The sequence below is a fragment of the Rhodamnia argentea genome, chromosome 1 (genome assembly GCF_020921035.1).
Source record: "Rhodamnia argentea isolate NSW1041297 chromosome 1, ASM2092103v1, whole genome shotgun sequence".
NCBI classification, from domain to species: Eukaryota; Viridiplantae; Streptophyta; class Magnoliopsida; order Myrtales; family Myrtaceae; genus Rhodamnia; species Rhodamnia argentea.
In genome coordinates this window covers 7,284,314-7,306,250 of record NC_063150.1, presented here as the reverse complement: position 1 = coordinate 7,306,250, position 21,937 = coordinate 7,284,314, and the positions used below count along the sequence as shown (strand labels likewise).

The 21,937-nt window shown below is 40.9% G+C and overlaps 3 protein-coding genes across 4 annotated transcripts; all 3 read right to left on the bottom strand.

Moving 5' to 3' along the window:
• Nucleotides 1-80: 80 nt before the first annotated feature.
• LOC115756733 (zinc finger protein CONSTANS-LIKE 13) lies at nt 81-12,511 on the bottom strand. The gene is made up of 6 exons (XM_030696622.2): nt 12,501-12,511; nt 3,957-4,538; nt 2,771-2,980; nt 2,152-2,417; nt 1,845-1,937; nt 81-458 (listed from the first exon to the last, which is right to left on the bottom strand). Coding segments are annotated over exons 2-6 (1,089 nt in total). The 5' UTR covers nt 4,476-4,538; nt 12,501-12,511; the 3' UTR covers nt 81-457.
• Nucleotides 6,120-11,912, bottom strand: LOC115756734 (E3 ubiquitin-protein ligase MIEL1). Of its 2 annotated transcripts, none has more exons than XM_030696625.2 (13): nt 11,744-11,912; nt 11,514-11,601; nt 11,297-11,353; nt 11,163-11,195; nt 10,992-11,069; nt 10,828-10,871; nt 10,690-10,730; nt 8,598-8,680; nt 8,425-8,516; nt 8,260-8,329; nt 7,388-7,426; nt 6,660-6,818; nt 6,120-6,516 (listed from the first exon to the last, which is right to left on the bottom strand). In XM_030696625.2, exons 1-12 carry the CDS (start codon nt 11,803-11,805, stop codon nt 6,696-6,698), a joined length of 810 nt encoding a protein of 269 aa, XP_030552485.1. In that variant the 5' UTR covers nt 11,806-11,912; the 3' UTR covers nt 6,120-6,516; nt 6,660-6,695. The 2 variants fall into 2 exon arrangements, with proteins under 2 accessions (XP_030552485.1, XP_048136187.1); XM_048280230.1 differs by having other exon boundaries at nt 6,700-6,818.
• Nucleotides 12,512-15,120: 2,609 nt separating the features above from the next.
• LOC115756741 (glutaredoxin-C13-like) lies at nt 15,121-15,964 on the bottom strand. The gene is made up of 2 exons (XM_030696638.2): nt 15,873-15,964; nt 15,121-15,810 (listed from the first exon to the last, which is right to left on the bottom strand). The coding sequence occupies exon 2, from the start codon at nt 15,726-15,728 to the stop codon at nt 15,414-15,416; it is 315 nt and encodes a 104-aa protein (XP_030552498.1). The 5' UTR covers nt 15,729-15,810; nt 15,873-15,964; the 3' UTR covers nt 15,121-15,413.
• Nucleotides 15,965-21,937: the final 5,973 nt, after the last annotated feature.

Below are 21,937 nucleotides of genomic sequence, written 5' to 3'. Positions count from 1 at the left end.
ATCGAATGTATTTGGTATGATGCTTCTTGATAAGTGGAGTTCAAAGTGGGGCAACAAGAAAAAGAGGACGGTCGACAGAATTGGATACGAGGACCTGCAATAGCAGGCATGGGCTACTGGACAGATGCACGTAAGAGAGAATCCACATATGTACAACACTATGTTTACAGGCTATACAGGGCCTACATTACTTGATTCTGAATTTCAGTACAGGGAAGGCATGAATGCTCTTGCCAAAAGTGAAAACTCTCTCTTTAATTGATACAGATACGGGCGTACAAAGATCAAAACCCAAAACTAACATCTACTTCCATGTACATAAGTACATACCACCAGAAACATTCACCATGGGATGCACTCATTGATCCCAAAGATGCGTATCTTCCAATTCTTGTCCCGATTTGATCCACAGCGACTCACTCATTAATCATTATCCATACCTTGGTTGCTTGTAATATCTGTTGATTGCCAAAGAGGTCAGTTTCTTTCACTTAGCACGCGTATGTAAATATAGAAATCAGCGCATTCAATTCATGACTCAACTATTCAACCTTGTGAGAAGGAGTTGCCAGAAACAATATAAAAGCAAGGCAGGAAGGTGAATAATGAAAAAATAAATGGCCAATGGATGATTCGGTTAGCAATTGCTATTCTGGTAAATCAAACTACAACTTGTACCACAATAAAGCCGAGCAAAGGGTAGGGCTTGGTCGAAACTGGTACTAAACCAGAGGAAATGAAATAACTCATAAGGGAAAGAATACAATGGTTTATACTAATGAGAAGAATCTAGCACTATTAGTCTTCCAACCACTAATGTGAATCATTCCACCTTTTGGGCCACTACAACAATAATGTTCTCCAATGAATGTTTCCTTTTGTTCTGCTCAACAGCCCACACCTACTAGGTTCGCAGCTGTGCGTTTAGAACTTCTTCTCCTTTAGAGTACACGCTTTATGAGAGAACAAATGCATGCCTAAGAGATTAGACAACACAAAGTACTGATTCATGCAATTGGTTCTTGTTCTTCTATGCACCAAAGCAATTAAAGCATTTGTACACCCACAGGAACCTAAACAGATGATGACTATGATAAGTATGACCACATCCTGCGATTTTTCTCCATATTGTAGACACATTCACTTCCCTAGAGCATATACTTCGCTCCCCGAACTTTTGTAGTTACAACTGTAACTCATGGTCAAATCCATTGTAACCTCTTTCAAGTCCATTTTTTTAAGGTATTAAAAGGCTTCTAACCGCTATCATGTGGAAAACCTGCCATGAAGAGCCATCTCACCAGTTTATCTAACCAAGTCCAAAGAGTGTAAATTTGATTCCTTCTTTCTTGAAAACTCCACCACAGACCGTAGATCAACCATAAATAGACTTCACACGCACAACTGTTGCGAACTTTTTATTGGCAGAAATAGAGCTACCAAATTGGCAGACTGACATAAGCTACAGCTGCCTGCAAAACCATCTAACATGATGTAGCCTTAAATGCTGTGGCTGAAGGTTCTTTTCCTCATATTCCTACTACAGTCCTCTATTCATAATAGCCCCTTGGGCTTTTGAAGACCATCTGCAACTCATCCAACTTTGTGCATGGACGTCACCTTCTCTTATGTCATTATTAGCTTGACGCTATCGTGCTCTACATAATGGTTAATCTCCATTCACTTGTCATAGTCAAGCATTCTCACAGTGTTAATTATTCTACCGAGGTAAGGTACGAACATGCACGCATGAGAAACATCAAAAACTGCAATAGCAATTGAAAACTTAACAGAATGTGTTTCTAAAGCATGCAAACCAAATTCACAGGAGCCAAAGTTATTACCAGGGCCTGCCCATCTTAGCAAAACGTCCCTTGATTCTAATCCTGCTCTCGGCCCTGGCCTTCCGTGATTCATATCGGATGTGCTTATCATACCTGCATTGCACATTTAACCAGGAAGTCCATACCGTGATTAAAACATGCAGTCAAATCATCCCACAAAGTGAATGCATCTAATCACCATAAGGACCTGTTTTTTATAGCAAATGAGCTGCAGATAACATTTTGCTTAATATATTTGAGTTTCATAAATTGTAACTATCCATACTTACACACCATACTTTTCTTGCAGAGATGACAGTTTTTTTACCTCCTTGTTTTTCTCTTCTCCTTGTAGCGTGAGATTGCAGACTCTCGTTCCTGGCTAGTTAATGGAACCAGTGGCAAAGGATTTGAATTGATGGGCTGTTCGGAGAGTACTTCATGACATTCCTTGGTAGAACTCAGAAAACTGATGTTTGGACATTTGTCTAAAGCTGCCGGACTTTCCTCTCTGTAGCTACCAAAGAATGCCGAAGGGTCATAAGCTAGGTTTCTGTTGTCACCGTCATTAGAAAACCACTGACTGTCAGTTTCCTGCAACAACAAAAGGTCATGTCTTCGTCTTGGTCATCATGTTTGTATGGCTATATCACTAACAAGTTAAGCAGGTAAGCTAGTGCAATCATAACTTCCAAAAAAGAAAAAAGAAGAAAATTACATGAAGACCCCAAAATTTCAGATGTACTTCTATTCAGAGCTAATCTTCAATGTTATAACATGTCTTGGACATTGCAATTCAGCCTCAAAGACAGTCAATTCTCAGTTTTAGCCTGTAAAACACGCATGTATGCAGGTTCCGAAAGTGCCTTTTATGGTGTCGCATGAAAATGGAATAAGAGAAATAACATGATGCTTTGAGTATTGACCATGAAAGGAGAAAGAAGTACCTCAATTTTGTGAAATCCAGCTTGATCTCTATCTTCACATCCAGTGTGAAAATTTGCTGGCTGAAGACCTTGATTCAAAACTGACAAGTGACAATCATCCAATGGTTCAATCTCCCCTCTTTCAAAGTTCAAGTTAGATTCTGGTTTAGCAAGTAAGCGGAGCTGGCGTAGCATTTCTTTCTTGTGCAGACCACAGGTTGCATTTCTATTCTGTATAAGCAATCATGCAAACAAGTCCACAGATTACTGAGCGGATGGAGAAGATGAAAGAGTAATAAATTCAAAACATATCTGATTTCAGAATTCTTTTCATCGCTTTGCGCATAGGCAAAGGAAGCCAGTTACCTTTACATAATTGGTCGAAATTAAAACTGATTATGAAACACACTTTGAATGTTTGTTTAAATGCCGTCAACCTACTTTCCGGTCAGCTCAATAAGTAGAAGTTAATAGTTGTTCATCATGGTTCGTGAACTTCGGCTGTTGGTTAGCAATCTCATTGAAAAATTCCAGAAACTTTGTTGTTAGTTAGCACTCTCATCTGAAGTTAATAGTTTTCTTTATGAGATAAAGATAAGCATTATTGTAATTCGATCTCTTTCACATGATCCGATACAAAATCTTGCATTTCTCCCATTGAGCTCAACCTATGCGTCAGGGGAGATGTCAAATGCTATATGCATTGTCCACCCAATTCCCAATTGGCTTAGCTAATGTATTGAAAGTAGTTCATGATAGTTCTTAATAAAGTAATTGTAAATTTAGAAAAGGGAAGAAAGAATCCTCAAAAATGCCATTTACCAAGCAAAATAAGCTAAACAGGACAAGAGATATCTAGCCAGAGGCATTGATGTGAAAGAACGAAGACTTCAAACAACAAACGTACATCTCCCTAAGGAAAATGGGAACACTTCTCACTCAGTTTTATCAGCAGCTCAAGAAAGTTCCGAGAAAAAGAAAGTGCTCAAACGATGAGATGTTGAAGATTGGCAACCATTCACTATTGGACAATCACATATCTGCATCAGGTTCAATGTTCACCTCCCCTGCGCTACGTAATAAGACAGCAAGTTGAGAACTTTTACGATTCTCTCACAGAAAACAGGACACCAATTCAGCTAGACCTCTAAATTCTGTCTGTCTGTCTGTCTGTCTCTCCGGAACAACACAAGTAAAGACGCCATACCTTAGGCAGAGGAGGAACATCCACAGCCCGAAGAGCACACGCACCATCGCTGGGAACGATCAAATCATCGAGACTAACAAAAGCAGGAGTCTCCCAAAGCAAAACATCCGAAAACCCACCACCCCCGTCATCCCCACCCAACGACGGACCCTTAACCCCTAAATCTTCCACCCCCAAGATCCCCAAAATCTCGCCCACCGAAGGGCACCCGGCGAACCCCTCAACCGGCCTCCGATTGTGAGCCGCCCCCCCGCCGCCGCCGCCGCCGGAGCTGTGCCGATCCCAGTCGCAGTTCTGGCAGAGGAGGAGCCGCTCGGCCTCGCAGAAGAGGGAGGCGGGGGCGGCGTCGCAGGAGTCGCAGAGGAGGGAGCGGGAGTGCTTGGCGAAGAGCGGGTTGGTGGAGTGGACCTCGCGGTCGCAGGCGAAGCAGAGGCTGGCCGAGTCGGCCCGGCAGTAGAGGAGGGCCGTGGACTCGCCGCAGTAGTCGCAGAGACGCTTCCCCATTCCGGACTTGGTCATGCTGTCTGGTCTCGACTCTCTTCACGCCCCGACCTCCGTCTCCGCCATTTCGGGGAACAGCTCCTTCCCACCTCGCGCCCCTGTTTTATCTTCTGGTTCTGGTTCTCCTCTTTCCCCGTTGGAGCACAGGATTTGATGTGATGTCGACGTTGCAGCTTTGGCTTTCTTGATATTTTCTTTTTCGCGCTTTTTACCATCTACTTGTCCGAACGACCGCACTTGGATACTCCAATTCCATAATTCTTAAGTAACCGAATTATGTCCGATTGTTAATTTTAAGTATATTATATATAAACCAATTTGTCATATGAGTAAAAAAAAAAAAACAGTGTTGGGTTAATAATAATAATAATAATAATAATAATATTGGTTTCTTTTTGGCATTTTGGGGAAAATGGAAAGGTGTGAGCTTTGACTTTGACTGGCCAGCAGTGGAAGGCGGATGACGCAATGAGTGACGATAATGGAGGCGGCCCACGGAAGATGGAAGGATAACCGGTAACCGCCGAAGTAGGTGTATTAAAAAAAAAAGAAAAAAGAGTTGCTTAAATAAATAAATATAAGTTTTTAGATATATTTTATGAGAGTATATTAAAATTTCATTTGAAGTCAAAGCAAAAGCGAAAATCAGTAAGGAAAGCTCACACCAACGAAATCCTCGTTCTAGAAAGAGCAGAGTAGCCGAGGGTGCTTTTTTATTCCGCGAGAAAACACGTGATTCAGAAAAATATATGTACTTTTTAAAATGATCGTTCGAAATAATTAGTCAATAAAAAAATATTTTATTATCGACCGTAATTTTCTATCTAAATATTTTTCATGAACGATTGTGAGCGACGTAAAATACTATTTTCTGAAAAAAAATATTTTTCAAGCAATTTATTTTCTACGAGATGAACGCAGCCTAATTTCATTCCGATGATGGTTAGTCATTAGTAATTTTTCACTGTCCCAATGCCGATCCTTAATCTCTTCCTGGGAGTCAAACCTAAGAACTCGCTCGAAACTGTAAGACGGCCTAAAACGAAGTTGTGTTCATGAGAAGGGCGTGAAGTTGATTGCAGTGCACCTGGATTCCTCGTACGTGATGATGATGAACCAGAGATCTCGTTGCATCGATGTGTCCCTCTCCCCATGAATTGGCACCGGACACTTCGCCCTTGGCTAGCCGAATTAGGTTCGGGCCGTGCAGCAATAATCCACGGGGGTAATAAGATCATTCCGATGACATATCATGCCTAATTGAATTGGCATAATTAAGTCCCGTGTCGCAATTTTACACTACTCGAGCCACCGCTGCAAGGGCACTGTCAATCAACAGCATGAATAAGTCAAGTCACCAAATGAGTTATTACCTACTAGCTTCTACAAGACCAATGGTCCCATAAGATGGGTACAATTCAAACTGACGCCCCGTGGAGAGATCACATTCACATGATCTTCAATCAGACGACGAGACGACGTAGCACAAGTACAAAATTCCCAAAGAGGGCTACCAATGGATCAGTCCGAGCAATCTTCATTCAGTCTGAGAAAATGATGCTGTTTACGAGCAAAGTTCGATCAGACATCTAAGTCGAGTTTGATACTCACAATCTATCGACAACATATTCACCTCTGACAGACCCCATGAGAGCTTATTCCAGCAAAAGAAGATGAAAATGCTACATCAAAACAGAGGTCGCAATCATACAACAAAAAAATCAGCCTAATCCTAGTGTAGCAACTTCCGCGGAGGGCGCTAGTAGCTATGGGCGACAGAACAGTGAAAGGAGCAATTGACCGCGAAATCAACGGCTATGAGAACTGCTTCGAAAAATTGTTCCCCAATCTAACAGGTTGCTAATAAAGAAATTGGCAGGTGAACTAATCAGACGTTGACTGATCATCGTAAGAGTTGGTGCAAGCGCCGTAATAGGATAGTGCCACGAACTGCTGAAGAAGCACTCCTTGGCCAATGTCGAATGAGAGAGCAAAAGTCTAGGTATGTGAGTCCAGGATTTGCTAAGTTTGGGCAAGGGCTGCAAGCAGAAATTTTTACCTGGAATCAAGTTAAAAAACCGCATAGTAAATGGAAAATGTCAGGCAACTATTTTCAGTCCATCTCTTCATGCAGATGACGTGTTCACTTGTTAAGATGGAAAATCTATCTGAAAAGAACGTAATGTGAACATGAATTCATACGTTTGTTTCCACATGAATTTGTTTGCCTGAATCATCTTAATGAAGGTCTGCAGCTGAAATTCTTCGAGTATTGTATGAACAGCATTCACTGCACTTGAGCCCAAAAATGTGAAATGGAACTTTCCCCGTTTTGTTGCAGTCATTGCAAAGGATCGAAACCTGTTAAAATTTCTTAAAAGTGAAGATCTGGGAATGTAATGAGGCCAATTCCAAAAAGTCGTAACAAATCATAGTACCGTACATGCATCATCCCCAGCAGCTACTCACTAATTTGAATGATAACTACTCTACATTTCTCCAACGAGATCCAGATTTATATATCAGCTGAATGAGAAAACATAAACTGACCAAATACTCCTGCTGTTGAATAGTATCCAAAGATAATGTTATCGGTGTTTGTTCTGACTCTACCCTAATGGCAATATCATCCCTAAGAGCTAATGTATAGCCTGGCCTATTATTCACCATCTTAAAGGATAAACAAGTTCTCATGAACTTCTATTTTTCTTTCAAAGCGTTACTATGCTCTAAAGCCTAACATATAAGACCAACTTCCATTGATTTTTATTTAAAAATACTAAATACTTTTCCAGCAGAGCTTGCAAAGGCAAACTGTTATTAAAAAATTCTCTAGTAATTTCTCAACAAAACATTATATAACAATTGGGCTGCAAACACAGGATGTTTGTGAAAAGAAACTGAGCAATATTTGAGGATAAATTACACACCTCGTACTGATATTCTTCAGGCATGACTGTTGCCGCGATCTAGACAAGAAAGAAAGATGAACGAAATGAAAGGCTATCTTTTCCATATATTAAAACTGTAAAGTATAACACAGAAACAACAGAACAGAAAATAGACAAGCATGAAATTGCATGGTATTACGTTTTGATTAGCAATATCGACCAGCCTCTATTACTGGAGCCTGTTAAGGGCCTGTCTCTTAAAGTAGAGATCGAGGTAAAGGTGAGTGTGGCCATTACCCTTTTGGAAGCCCAGAACTCTTATGAAGAGTGCCTGGATCTAGTAAAAGTAAACAAAGACATGCAAATTTGCAGAGTTAATCCAAGTACCATTAGAAGACAATCTCTTTAACGCTTGAAAAAAAGGCTTTAGCGTGCTCAACCATCGCCTCCTTTGGCACTAAAACCTATAATTACAAATGGCACAGACAATAAACTAGCTAAGTATCATAACATCTGTTAAGTCTCTCAGCTTAACTGGAAAGTTGGTAAAGCTGATCAATCTTTATCACCTCACACATGACTAGTAAAAACAAGGACCATTCCCCAGCCATTCAACGACAGTGGAGCAAAATTTGACAGAAAAATATCAATAATCATATTATTTGTTAACCACAGGTTTTTCCTTTCTATCTCTGCAGAGCTATTGAATTTCCATTCTTATTCGTAGATTTTAGTATAAAATTGAACGACATGCTAGAGAGTTTCTATCTCGGCTAGACTGAACCTTCCATGCATCAATCTTTTTGATCCCGCAATTACACATCTGACCCTCGCGATGTAAGCTGATTATCAGCACATTCAAGTTCAATTTCTAACGAAATTGTGACAATATCAAGTTAAAAGCTTACTACCTCTGCATCCAGCATTCTCCAGACTCCAGACATTTCTCGAGCTGTCTTTGAGCAAATGGGACAACGATACCTGTGCGACCAGATCGTAGGTTAAGGACATAATAAATGACTATTTATCAGAAATTAATGAAATGCACAACTATCTAATTAGGAAAAAGGTTCAACTGATTTTGGTCTGCCATTTGTTGGAAACAGTCCATATGAATTGTGTGTCCGCAATTCAAGATCGTTGTTCCTTCGATCGAGTCAAATAGATACTGCAAAATCAACAGAATGTTGTTACAAAGACCTTTCAATCCTTCATTATTGCCAAATTTCGTATATGTTAAATCCCCAACCTCATAGCATACAGGGCAATGGCTCTTCATTGAATTCTCCACGCATACATGATTATCACGTAAGGACATCATATAGCAAGATCCTGTGCTTTTGAAAGAAGTTTGTTAAGGCTATGCACATAGGACAACAAGCTAATCTGACAGTGTACAGTACAAGATGCTAGCCATACCATTCAACTAGTATATAGAGAATAAGCATCTCCCGAAGATATAGGAGCAAGAAAGAAGAAACTAACATCTACAAGATGCAGCGCAAGACAACCAGTGATATGGACCTTCAGGAAACAGGTTGCTTGATTTGACACCAATAACAAAGCACATTTCCACGTTACGATAATAGAGTGATGATGCACCATTCACACATTTATACTTTTGAAAGAAATAAGAATATGTCTATCTTTTTCCATCTACCTAATTCTATGACTCTGATCTGTTTCAGCTCTCATGAGGTTAACTCTTTCCTCCATTTGCAAGAGTGATAACAGAATAACAAGTCTCTATCACAAATTTTGAGAAAGAAGAAACAGAAATTAACTACAACTTTCTTTTCTCCAACTTAAGATATCGCTTGCATTCAGTTATAAACTTCTCCTGCTACATAAGCCTACTGACACTCCAACCTTGCACTGATAAATAACTTCTATTTTCTTGGTGTTAAGGTAGGGTAATTCTCTTATGCAGCCTCTGCATGCAGAATGCTCCTTTTGGAGCTTGCGATAGTTTTCCGCCAGTTGATTTGAAGTATTTTGATACTGCAATTGATCTCTTCTATATTTCAGATGTTGAAGTCAGTCCTATTGGTTAAATTGTTGTGGAAAAAATGCATAAATGCTGCTGCGGTGTGGCTTGTGAACCTAATATTTGCCGTTGTAGCTGTGACAGTAGTAGAAGATTCCTTGCCTCCGTATCCCCCCTCCAATAAAAAAATGTCTGAACCATAAAGGCCCCCACTAATCCTCTCTGTCCTTAGATGAAAATGAGTTGTAAGTGATGAGTATGGCACATGCCACTTTAAGATGTTGTCGCTTAGACATCTAAACAAGATCGTGCCTAGATGTCCTTCTTTTGCTAACATTCTCCCTCTCAAGACAAAGTTGATCACATCAGCTTTCAACAAGTACCTTTGAAGTCATCACAACTCTTGTGCTAAACTTGATATCAAATACCAGATCGAGTGACCTCTAAAATGCCACCTCAATGACCATCATCCTTAGAGAGCAGCTTTGACTAAGGACTGTTAAGAATTTTAACGCAACTGAAAGATATAATTGAATCTTTTTTTATGTTGTCGCCTTGTAGGTTTCAAGCTACCCTTTTAAAACTCTACAAACTATTTTCATTTCGGGCAAGTAGGGGACTGGGGAAGATAGGGATTCCAACCCAAATGCACGGAAAAGGTTCAAAAATAAGAAAAGGCACCTTTCCAGAGTCTTTTTAATCTCAAAATATATTAGGTTACCCATTGAACCCCGAGATGAAAAATTCCGAAATCCAACACGGTAGATCCAACACAAAACAAATTTGACATCAAAAGTCCAGCGAGTAAAACCGGCTTATGGTTCCTGTTAACCATGCAATGGGCAAAGCTCATTAGCACACATCGCATTTTCTCTCACATCTAACCAGCTCACCAGGCATTTACTTTTTCAATGAGAAAATTCATTATGTAACCGAGCACTCCAGGACTCCAGGTGGGTATTTGTATACCAACTTAGGCTTTAGGGTTTAGCTGTCCTTACAAATCCAAATTGACTATTCCAAGATACTTCAAACCGAGAAGAATATTAACAAGGCAGTGGCTTCGATGGTAACTAGATCAACACGAGATCCACTATGAAGCTTGTAGTTCCAACATAAAGCAAGTTCCTCGACTCCCATCTCTTATAAAGTCAAGTAAGAACCTAGACACCGGTCACTGCATATCCATCTAATGATTTTTAGAACATGTGCATGCCTCATTTCATAATTTCCGGAGAAGATGAAAACTCTCTAAAGAGATGACTTTAATGAACGTGCAAAAGTAAGACAGAGATTCTTTCTTGCAACAAAAAAGCACATGCAGCAAAGGAGGTACTAAAAGAGAAAGCCATACCGCACTTTGGACAGTGGAAGAAATTTTCCCGACCCCCAACTCTGAAAGACAAGGGCAAAATTAAATTAACAATTCACGAGGCAGATACAGTTAACTTCCAAAAGACGGGAAGAACATTTCAAACATCAACTAGCTCACCTACAAATTCCACATTCCTCACAATGAAATTGCTTCTTCTCGGTCTGCAAAAATAAACATAAATACACTGTCATATCATATATGCTTTCATGTCCTGTAGAATCAAAATGGAAAAGGCTACACGTTTGGTTATTATAAATGACATTAAACGAAATCCATCTTACGTCATCGTCGTAAAACTTGCAAATTCCACAGAAATATTCTCCCATGTGGATACCGCATTTCCAACAAACTTGAGCAGCCTAACAAAGAACACGCAAATTCTCGAACACTTCAGGTTAAAAAAAAATGACAAGAACCAATGCAAAATCCTCAAGCGATCCACCATGACATACCTCTTGCTCCGTATTGCAAACAGAACAGATGACCTGAAACATGAAAAGACCTTCAGCCCCAGACCACAAAATCCAGAGCAAGCAGAGTGCACATCTAGAAGCCCAGCGCAAAACAAAAGCAAAACGGTACCTACCTGCTTCACGTCGTGCCGCACCATCTCATGATGATCTTTCGGGTTGCTCAGCGAGTTCTGGTTGAGACGAAACAACCGGAGAAGATCACGAAACCCCATCCAAACACGACGAACGGCAGTAAGCAACACAAGGCTTCTACGGTCAATTACGCATAGAAAGACGAACGAGACGCAATGCAGGGCGCGCGACAAGAGAGGCAGAGGAAAAAAGTCATACCGTGAACTCGTTGTGGCAGTGGCGGCATGTGAAGACCCGATCGCAGCACGGAGCTCGAATCTTGCAACGTCTCCGATAATGCTCGCACCTGAAAGAACACCCCCCCCCCCCCAAAAAAAAAAAAAAACACACACGCACACACACACCGAATGAAAACCAAGAAAAGAAAAGGAAAAGGGAACGCCGGTAGAGGCGATTCGAACGTGGAAACGGAGCCGGTGGGGACATACCCATGCTCGGATCTGGCAAAGTCTCGATCTTTCGTCTGCATTACAAGCGCTTCTTCTCCCATGGACGCGCCCGTGCGAGTTGTCCTCTTTCTAGGGCATAAGTAGCTCTCGAAATCGGTGGAGGATCGGAGGAGAGCTACCTCAGAGAAAACCAGGCTTTTGCTTCCCGTCACGAGCATCATTTGAAAAGTACTTTCCTAAAATGATTACTTACAATTTTTTTATAATAATAAATAACTAATAAAAATTCAAATGCAAGTTTTTTTCATAATTTATACCGATTAATTATTTCAAGCGATACGAGCGATCATTTATTAAAAAAATATTTTTCAAATTATTTATTTCCGGTCGAGACAAAACGGAACCTAAAATTTCAAAATTTCAATGTGGCTAGGCTTACTACATATCGAAGCATCATGAACTTTTCTATGCTTGAATTAATTTCGCTATGCGTTGTAATTTCAAAAGCTTAGTCAATTAATCGCCACACATATGCTTTTTGATTGTTTTTTTTTAACTGTTTAGGTAGCCTCAGTAAATTCACACAAAAAAATGTCATAAAAGACCTTAAACTATGATCGCCATGTCACTAATACCTTAATTTTTTGTGGCGGAAAAATCTTTAAATTTATATCAACGTGACAAAAAAAAAAACCTTCGAAACTCGAAACTCTCTGTACTCTTCACCCCTCACTTTTCGCGTCCTCTTTTTTTTTTTTTCATTTTCATTTTTCCTGGAATTTGAAAGAAACAAAACACCTCTTTTTCGAAGAAGGTGTTTGTCCCATTACGACGAAAGTGTCTCTGTCTTCACTTAGTCGATATATGGTGAAAGACATTATTGGTTCTTATTTACTGGACTTGATCTTATACCGCATGAAAAAGTATCATGATTAAACTCCGACTTGTTTGAGTTATCCTTAAATCGCAGCAAAAGCGGGAGGCGGCGGCATGATCGGGAGCGAGACATCTTCCTAATAACGGGAAAGATGCCTTCGAAGAGAGAGAGAGAGGCCTTCATTCTTTGAAATTCATGAGAAAATGAAAATTAAAAAAAGGAAGGGAAGGAGGGAGGCAGAGCATGGAGAGTGTCCGTAAAGTGCTTAGCAACGGAGGGCGAAAGAGAAGTAACGGATAAAAACAGAGGGGGAGTTTAGAAAGTATCGGGTGGGGCTTGTGAGACACGTGACGAGTTCTGAATGGAGAGGCCTACCGTGGCAAACCAAGCCTTCCCCGATATTTCCTCCTTTCCTGCAAATCTGCCCAGTTTTTCACACAAACACACGTGGTTGGGCCGGAAGAGGAAGGAGATGGAGATGGGAAAATTACCAAAGCAGTCCGAAATTTATTGTAATTATATTAATTAAATTTTACATATTTTTTTATCAATTCAATTCTAAACATTTTTCAATTATGATAATTTAGTTGATTTGACCGGCAAGTATGACTGGCAATTTTTTAATTAAATTTTTCTGTTCTTTCTTCTTTGCCTTGTCTACGATCCGTTTGTGGCTAGCGAAGATCGTAGGAGCTCCCCGGCCGCTAGGCTAGGGCCGTGAGGCCCTCGCCAACAATCGGCGAGGGTTGCGGCCCTCGCTCGGCTTCGACCACCGGGGAAGGCTAGCGAGGCCGCGCATGAGGGCGGCTTCACCATGGCCTCGCCGGCCGTGGGCGAGGCTAGGCTTGGCCAGATACGAAATCCAAGTTTAGCTTGACTCTCTCTTTCTCGGCCTTATCTTTGTCTTGTTGCTGCAAATTTTTTCTCGCCCTACCCAAAGTCCATCGACTTTTGCTTCACTTCTCCACCTCTCTCGAAAAGGTGTGTTCTCTTTCCAGCGTCGATAGGTCGTGAGGCGCCGCCGCAAATGAGACCGCCTTGCCCAAATCTAGCCAAGGCTGGCCTCACTTGTGACTCATCGGCCGCAGGTGAAAGCCGCCATGTCCTTGCCCATATCTAGGTGAGGTAGCCTCGCTCGCCTTGCCCAATGGGCGAGGGTCGTGACCCTCATTCGTGATTGACGAGAGCTTTGCGGCTCTAGCCCAATGGTTGACAAGCTACGGCGATCTTCACCGACCAGTTCGCCGGCCACAAATAGAACGCAAACAAGGCAAAGAAGGAAGACCAAAAAAATTAATTAAAAAATTCGATAAAATATTATTAAAAATTTATTACGTCAACGTTGACCACTCCAATGGATTGAATCGACACAATTGCAAAGGATTTAGGATTAAATTGGTAAAAATAAATTATGATTGAATTGATACAATTGCAGTAAGTTTAAGATTGTTTTGATAAATTTTCCTGGAAGATGGAAATGGAATATATTGCGATCTACGACTTTGACTGTGATGTGACGGTACCACGATACGAAAAGAGGAGATGAACAAGGAAAACATGCTGACGTGCATGCGTTCACGGTTAGGTATCGAAATGTTTTTGGCATTCTCTCGTAGGAACAAGTAATCCATCAATCGAAGATCGAAAAAGAGAGAACTTTCTTTGACGACAAACAAAGACGACAACCCGGCCCTTTCGTGCAGTAACTTTGCAAAAATCCATCCGCCGACATGTCGCCGGTCACAATTGAAGCAAGCGAAGATGTCGGCCGGGCCGACAATAATGCACGGGGCGAATTCCGATGGGCAATCAAATCACTTAGTTCCGTTCTTACCGACCGCCGGAATGAAGAGAAGAAGAACAACGAATATGAAGATTGGACACTGCAAAAGAAGAAGGGAATGTAATTCCTTTCGCTTCCAATCCAGAAAAAAGCTGAGGAATATAATTTATCCTTCCGCCCACCATTTTGGAAGAAGGGAATTGTTTTTTACCCCCTGCCATACAAAAGAAAATTTCCTAAATGATCCTGGCACGTGAGCTAAATGCTTCCGAGCCCTTGATATCGACGAGTTTCGCGTGGGACTCACATGATCTAAAAGCTGAAATGCATGGAGCTCACATGCACTTGGTGCATCCGAAGACGATATACCATCTTTCGGCATATGCGGGGAATTATTACCAAGATGCCCGCGGTCGAAGACCTCCAAAGTTTCCACTCTCTTCGCTTCAACTTTCTGTTTATTCTTAGGTTTATTTAGAGGCTGTAAACATCAACTTTGGTTAATTGTGTATATCGAATCTTAGTTAGTTCTCTTGTAGCCTCAGTGCATTCGCTAGGATTCCAATTGGCCCCCCTCTTTAGACCTGGTACTCTCCGGACCAGCGGTCGAATCTTAACTGTGTACATCGAACCCTGGACTTGGTACTCTCCGGCCCCATCCTCAGTCTCGTTACCGATAGGGCTGCATAATCTGTCGGCGGAGAGTCAATTGAATAGGTTGGTGTTTGCAGGACAAAATGAATAACCATGATCATGTAGAAGAAGGAACATATAATATATGTTGGCTAGTTTCTTCATATATATTTTTTTCTAAATCAAAGGGACTATCCCACAACGCTACTCAAAGGTACCACAATACATAACGATTCATAACGACACTAACCAACGTTTTCTAAATTGATCCTGATCATCAAGCAAGCATACCCCTAGCTTGTACCTTATTCCCCAAATTGCACGTCTAAAAATTACACTTAATGCATACACATTCATATTATAGCAGCACCTACAATCTAGGGAGACTCTAGCCGCTCCCAATCAATTTGATTTGATTAGATTGCTGAAGGCTGGGCTTGGTAGGGCCTGATCAAGGGGACAAGCGAGCCGCTGAGGTGGAGGGACATGACCTCGTTGGTGGACCCGACGAGCTTGCCGCCTATGAACACCGCGGGCACGGGCGCGCTGCACCCCAGCCTGACCAGGGCCTTCTCTATCTCCCGGCACTCGGGGTCGTGGTCAATCTCGTACACCCGGGGCTGGACTCCGAGGTCCCGGAACAGGATGGTCACCGTGTAGCACAAGCAGCACGAGCTCTTGCTGAAAATAACCACCCCTTGCTCCGACGCGTATCTCGTCACCTTGTCCATTCTCTTTCTCTCTCGAAAACCCTAGACCAATTTAGGGCGATTCCCAAACTAGGAATGGTACTCAAAACTCTTTCTGAGTTCGGAAAAAAAAGGACGTTTTTTTTATGGTTTTCTTGACCCGGTGCTCCCGACAAGAACCCGATTACCACAAGACCGAATCCGGGGCCGAACTCGATCAGATGGGAGGTCGCCGGGGACCCGAGAGGAGAAATCTAGAATAGGCTCGAGGTGGTGTGGTTGTAGTTGAGCTTTCATGTTCGCGATGTATATATAGGGACGGCTAATGTGGTGGACTGGTAAGAGACTAGTAGAGAGATACCTTATGTCTTTTGGGAGGGAATTTCGAAAAGTAGGCCTTTTCTTACATAGATGCTCAAGCTCATGATAAAAGTAGCTTTCTCGGACAATGACTACTTGACTCCGCATGGGGCTCAACAACTTGGGCAGATCCATTCCTTGTTAATTCATTCACGAGTTTATAGGGCTTAGTTTATTATTTATTGCATGGAGTTAGGTGCAGAGCCACCTGACCAAAATCTCCTAGTTCAATGTAATTGGAGGAACAACGACGTAAGACGATCACAGACATCATTTTAAATTCGTTCTAACAGATCGAGTAAGTTGTAGCTCCGGAGAAAAAGAGGGCAACTTGAACGGTTGATTCATTCATGTCTACTTTGGTAGCCAAGTGTTGATTATGTTGGTCAAGTGACTGAGAAACGAGCTTTCACACATATCCAAATCGTCAAAAGGGTAATCCTGAATCGTCTGCTCAGATCTATTCAGTCGCATGCGAATGGCTTCAAGAATCGCTCTCATGAAAATATAGACTTAACGTGTTCATAGGGCTCACCGGGGAAGGAAGAAGGAGGAACGTGGATTATCGTAGTGACAGAGAACAAAAGATCCAATCGAATATTGTGGGAGGGGTTGGTCAATATATGCTTAGATTTCCAGCAATCCATGAGATTCTCAAAGCCCACCTTCTTTGAATCAGTTTTCTTTCTTTCTTTTGGTTGTGCGGAAAGATCATTGGGGAATGACAAGGGCTTTCGGTGGCTGCGATTCCCTGCTGGTTGTGACCACCAACTTGCACATTCTATTCAAACGTTCCTCCTCACTTGCTGGAGGGAACAAAGCTAAAATATATGCCCATTGCTATGAAGGGGGATTGGGTAGGGAGAGATTCATAACTTTTCATCTCGAGTTTGAATTTGCATTGTATCAAATTGAAAATCGACGTGTCGATTTCGAATTGCCGGCCTCGGATTTGAGATCCACAACCTCAGATTTGGAGAGAGGAAGAGAAGGAGATTGGGAGGGGGGTTTGGGGTTTAGAGAGAGAACTATCCAACATATGGTCTTAGTCTGTGTCAGCTACTATTGGCACCTAAAAATTGCCAAAGTAGATGTTGGTCGTTTTGAGGTGGACATTGGCTTCCTAACACATCAACCATATTAAGCAAGATATCAACTTTACAGTTAGGGTTTTATGGAGACAATGCCCACCAGATTGTGCTTGGCATAGGTTTGGCTAGCAATAGATTTGACATGTGCAAGATTGATATTGGCCTGTCCAGACGATGCCGACATGAAAGAGAGAAGCAAAGGCACTTCGGCCAGGACCCTCGAATTGCAAGACTTAGGGATCATGGCCGGAAACGTGGTTGAGATAGCTAGCATGCACATAATAGGAGTGACCGGTTTACACGTAATAAAAGCGGTTGACATGACGTCATATCTATCAAAGTCCGCGAAAAGTGTGAAAACGGTTAATTTCTTTGTCCAAGGAAGTGGTGAAAAAGCGTGGCCAGACACGTCGCTGAAGCAGATTGGCATACGCGGAGAAGCAGTTGACATGGTTACCAAACTTGTTACCAGAAATAGGCAGCAAGCTAGTGAGAACCACACCCATAACATGGGGGGACATGTCCAAAACTCGGGAAACGAGTCTTAAAACGCGAAAGAGAGATACCAGAAACTCATGACTATAAAAATGACTTTGAAGAGAGAAAAAGGGGCAAGCACTCGACCAAATTGCTGAGCTTGGTCCTTAGTGAGGAATCTTTCTCCTAGGGGCCGACGTTCATTTGACGAAATTTAGGGGGAAAAAGAAAAACATAAGCAAATATGAAGAATCGCAAGATTCGAAGCACATCAGACTATGTTTTATGTTTGAATTTGACAGATTATATCCGAATTTAAGAAAATGATTATTTGTGGATATGTGTTGTCGCGTTGATCAAATGATTAAGATTGGTTAAGGCATTAAAATGAGTGTTTCGAGAGGTAGTGGAAGGATGACAATGTCTTTGGTCAAACCACCGTGACGGTCGAGCCGAAGCCCCAGCGACCACCGCTTGCCCTTTCTGCCGATGGTGGGGAGGCGGCAATTTGACGTGAACAAAAAATTACTAATTTGGACCAAAACGAGTCGTTTTAGTTTTTTGATTAACGCTAACCCCACGTAGGAGAGAGAATATAACAATATATATATATATATATATATATATATATATAGAGAGAGAGAGAGAGAGAGAGAGAGAGAGAGAGTGTGTGTGTGTGTGTGTGTGTGTGTTCACCTTTTTGGTTAGCTAAAATAAACGGAATTAATAGAAAGACTTGATTACATTAATTTGACAAATTTTAAGACTTGATTGCATTTTTTTGAAAAATTTTACGACTCAATCGCACTTTTGCGAAGAACTTTATAAGTTTCGATACGCTTATTCCATTAAAGAAAGAAACTGAATATCAAGATAGTATTTAACCGTCTAATCTTATCTTTTGATGATCATTTTACGGTCTCCTCAATTTTATTCTCCATTGCTCCATGTAGCTGCACTTGTTGTACTTGTAGACACCGTTGAAATGATCATCATAAGGATTAATCACCCCTTCCCAATTTATCAACTAATAGAAAGAACCCAAAAGAAGTAAGATGGTCAAGCTCAACTTTTGAGATTAAAGGAAAAAACTAGATAAAAATAATATTTAGCCATCTTCGATTGTTCGATCTCGTCTTTTAATAATCACATTGTTGTCTCCTCAATTATATTTTTCCATGGCTCCCATGAGATTTTGTAAAGTACTGCCAATTGTTCTAAGTTTAGGCTTAACTGAATTCTAACCTATGGGTGAATGGAAGTGTTAAAATATTTAAATATTAAATCATATCTTCATTTCACATAATAAGCTTTTTGAACTGTTGGCATTCATCCCACAAAATCTCACACGATATCAAAAATTAAGCTGTTAAATGAAAGCATGATTTAATATCTCATAAAAACTCATATAGTATCAAAACTTAAGCTGTTAAGTGAAGGGCGTGGTTTAGTGTTTAAATATTTCAATACTCCCTCTCATGTGTAGGGTGGAATTTGGCTGATGCCTAAAGCATACATATAATTAGGAAGGCAAATAGGGGCCTATAAAGATTCGAATTTGAGATCTCTTATTCTGATATCATATGAGAATGTCAAATCTAAAAGTTTAAACTATCCGATGAAAGCATGCTTTAATATGTAAATATGCTAATAGTCCCATGTCGTTGCATTAGTTGTATACATGTCAAAACAACCACGAGCTCAAATCTTTTGGCAGCCACTCGAGCCGTCAAATGGGTGGATTGAGTCGAAAATGATCCAACCTCAATCGATCCATTTTACCCGCTTTGACCCATTTATATACAATACAAATACAGTGACTCATACCCGACCCGACTTACATTACTAAAATATATAGATATTAAAAGCAAGAAATTTTATGCCATGCATGTAGTGTGTAAATCATAAATTCTTTGTAGTTTTATAAGGTTCCAATAAGATTTTAGACTTGTTTGCGAGTTTTTTCTTTATTGCAAATTTTTCGAGTTTCAAAATGATGAATCCGATATCTCTTAAAATCAATAAGTCAATCAGTATACAAAGGTAATATCATATATTAATTTTCATGATTTCTAAAGATTTCAATTTTGAAGAAAAAGAATATCATAAGTAAAAGATACAACTAGAAAATAAGTTGCTTCGCCCGAAAACCCCCCAACCTGAACATGAAGACAAATGAAGAAAGACTGCTGGTCAATTGGGCTATAGACCCATTGAAAACTCACATTTTCTTGGACTTTATTACTTAGAGTCATGTCAACCCCGTTTAGCAAAATTGGGCTAAGATTGCATCATATAGGAATTAACAAACGGGTTTTCAATCCATTTCCACATCTCTACCGACCACAACCCCAGATCTAGCCGTGGCAACCATGAACCCAGATTTGGTTGCGGCCTTGGCTGCAAACCCACAACTGCTGCGGCCACAATGGGGCCATGGGGAAATAAGACGAATTTATAAAATATTTAGGAAACTCATCGACGCAATGAGGTAGGAAACGACATAAACAATAGAGAGAGAGAGAGAGAGAGAGAGAGAGAGAGAGAGAGAGAGAGAGAGAGAGAGAGAGAGAGAGAGAGAGAGAGAGAGAGAGAGAGAGAGAGAGAGAGAGAGAGAGAGAGAGATATGTGTGTTCGAGAATAATTGTTTGTTGTGTGATTTTTACTTTTTATTTTTGTGCCTACCTATCTGCTAGTCGAAGTCATTCTTTTATAAGGTGATCGGACAGGCAAGTCTACCTCACCAGCAGCTATGGAACGTCTTTACTCTGCTAGTATGTAATACCCAATAAATCGAAAAACGTGCTATAGCTTTTTTTCACCTGATGGGCGATTTTTTTTTTTCATTCTCAATAGCCTCACGAGACAACAAAACCATGATTTTGTCTCTTAAATCAAATCTAAAACGAAAAAAATTTATGTTTGTCGCTGTAGGCTCGAAATTGTCCCACCTTTAATGAAATCAATGATGACAAAGAATGATTATTTTTGTTGAGAGAACCTCCTATCATATTTTGACATTGACAAAACCGTCAATTGCGATTTACGTCTGTCATTGTAGATGTTATTTCCTTTCGGGTGACATCGGACATTAACATCATTGATGTAATCCAAGATGCCAAGTGAAAGGACTTGAAAAAGACTACAAAGACCTTTACAAAGGGTGAATAAGTCGAGTAGAACGGGAAGTTCGTGATGGCTTGGAGGTAACAATAAGTGTACTAAGAAGTCCCAATTACTAATACACTCAGGGTAATAGGTAAAGGCAATATGTAAGTCCAATCCACCACCAACGAGGAAGCTTGGGTAGATTCACTGATTGCTGATAGAACCGGTTGGTGAAAAACGTGCTTATCACGTGCCGGAACAATTGAATAACCAGATATTCCTTTAACTATAAATTCATGTATAAAAGAATTTGACAGCTAATCACAAGTTTGGAATTGCGAATTCATTCACTCTAAAGGTAATCCAATCAATTATTTAATATACCGATGGACAAGGATTATTTCCTATTATAAATGACTGGATCATTCAGTGGTCATTTCAAAGAGCTACAAGCCAAAGAACCAATGAAACAACAGAAGGGAAGGCCAGCAGTTGTATCTCAGAACTTTTAAATCAGTGGGATGGGCTTTGAGAAATTAACAATTTAAACCAACAACACCAGTCATGTAAAGTAATGAGATTGCTGTTGCCTTCGCATTTAACTTCTTAATTTGCTAATCGCGAGGAGTTTGCCAATAGAGATTCGTTCGTTGTGCAAAAGAGCTTGCAAGGAATACCAAGAGAGAATCACTAATCGCGCACCAAAGCCGAATGGTGGAACAAAGCCTCATCTCAAATGACGAGCGCAAAGCAGGTACATAAACCCCGAAGCGTTAGCTTAACATTCAAAAACATCACACTTGGTTTCACCGCAGAAACTAATAGAAGATGAGCCGTACGTTTGTTTTCCAGAGATTTGCACCCGTCGCAGCAGTGGGGCTTCCGTGTGTTTGCGACTTCATGAGAGGAGATGCAAACACATCGTATACGAGGTCTGCAATGGGAAAACCTTTCACCCTTTCGATTTTTCCGATGATTGTCGGGCTGGGAACACGCCCAAAGAGGGTTACAACTACTATTCCCCGAGTACGGGGTTTCCAGAGCCTTGTTACGGCCATGCAGCATGCAAAGGTGCCCTTACACAGTCCGATTGCCGCCACTGCTTAGAGGTATGTGAGTTGATACTTCACAAACTGTGTGATTAAAGCGTTGGGTATCAGGTTCAACTCGAGGACTGTCGGCTTCGGATCGAGAAATACCCCTTCAAAGGAGATT

Excerpts from the sequence above, each read along its gene's own strand:
- LOC115756741 (XM_030696638.2), bottom strand. The coding sequence starts at position 15,728 with ATGGACAAGGTGACGAGATACGCGTCGGAGCAAGGGGTGGTTATTTTC.
- LOC115756733 (XM_030696622.2), bottom strand. The coding sequence starts at position 4,475 with ATGACCAAGTCCGGAATGGGGAAGCGTCTCTGCGACTACTGCGGCGAG. Across the intron at positions 2,981-3,956 it reads ATGTTCCTCCTCTGCCTAAG|AATAGAAATGCAACCTGTGG; the intron begins GTATGGCGTCTT and ends TTGCTTATACAG. Across the intron at positions 2,418-2,770 it reads CTGGATTTCACAAAATTGAG|GAAACTGACAGTCAGTGGTT; the intron begins GTACTTCTTTCT and ends TTGTTGTTGCAG.
- LOC115756734 (XM_030696625.2), bottom strand. The coding sequence starts at position 11,805 with ATGGGAGAAGAAGCGCTTGTAATGCAGACGAAAGATCGAGACTTTGCC. Across the intron at positions 11,354-11,513 it reads ACTGCCACAACGAGTTCACG|AACTCGCTGAGCAACCCGAA; the intron begins GTATGACTTTTT and ends CGTCTCAACCAG. Across the intron at positions 10,731-10,827 it reads GAGGAATGTGGAATTTGTAG|AGTTGGGGGTCGGGAAAATT; the intron begins GTGAGCTAGTTG and ends CTTGTCTTTCAG.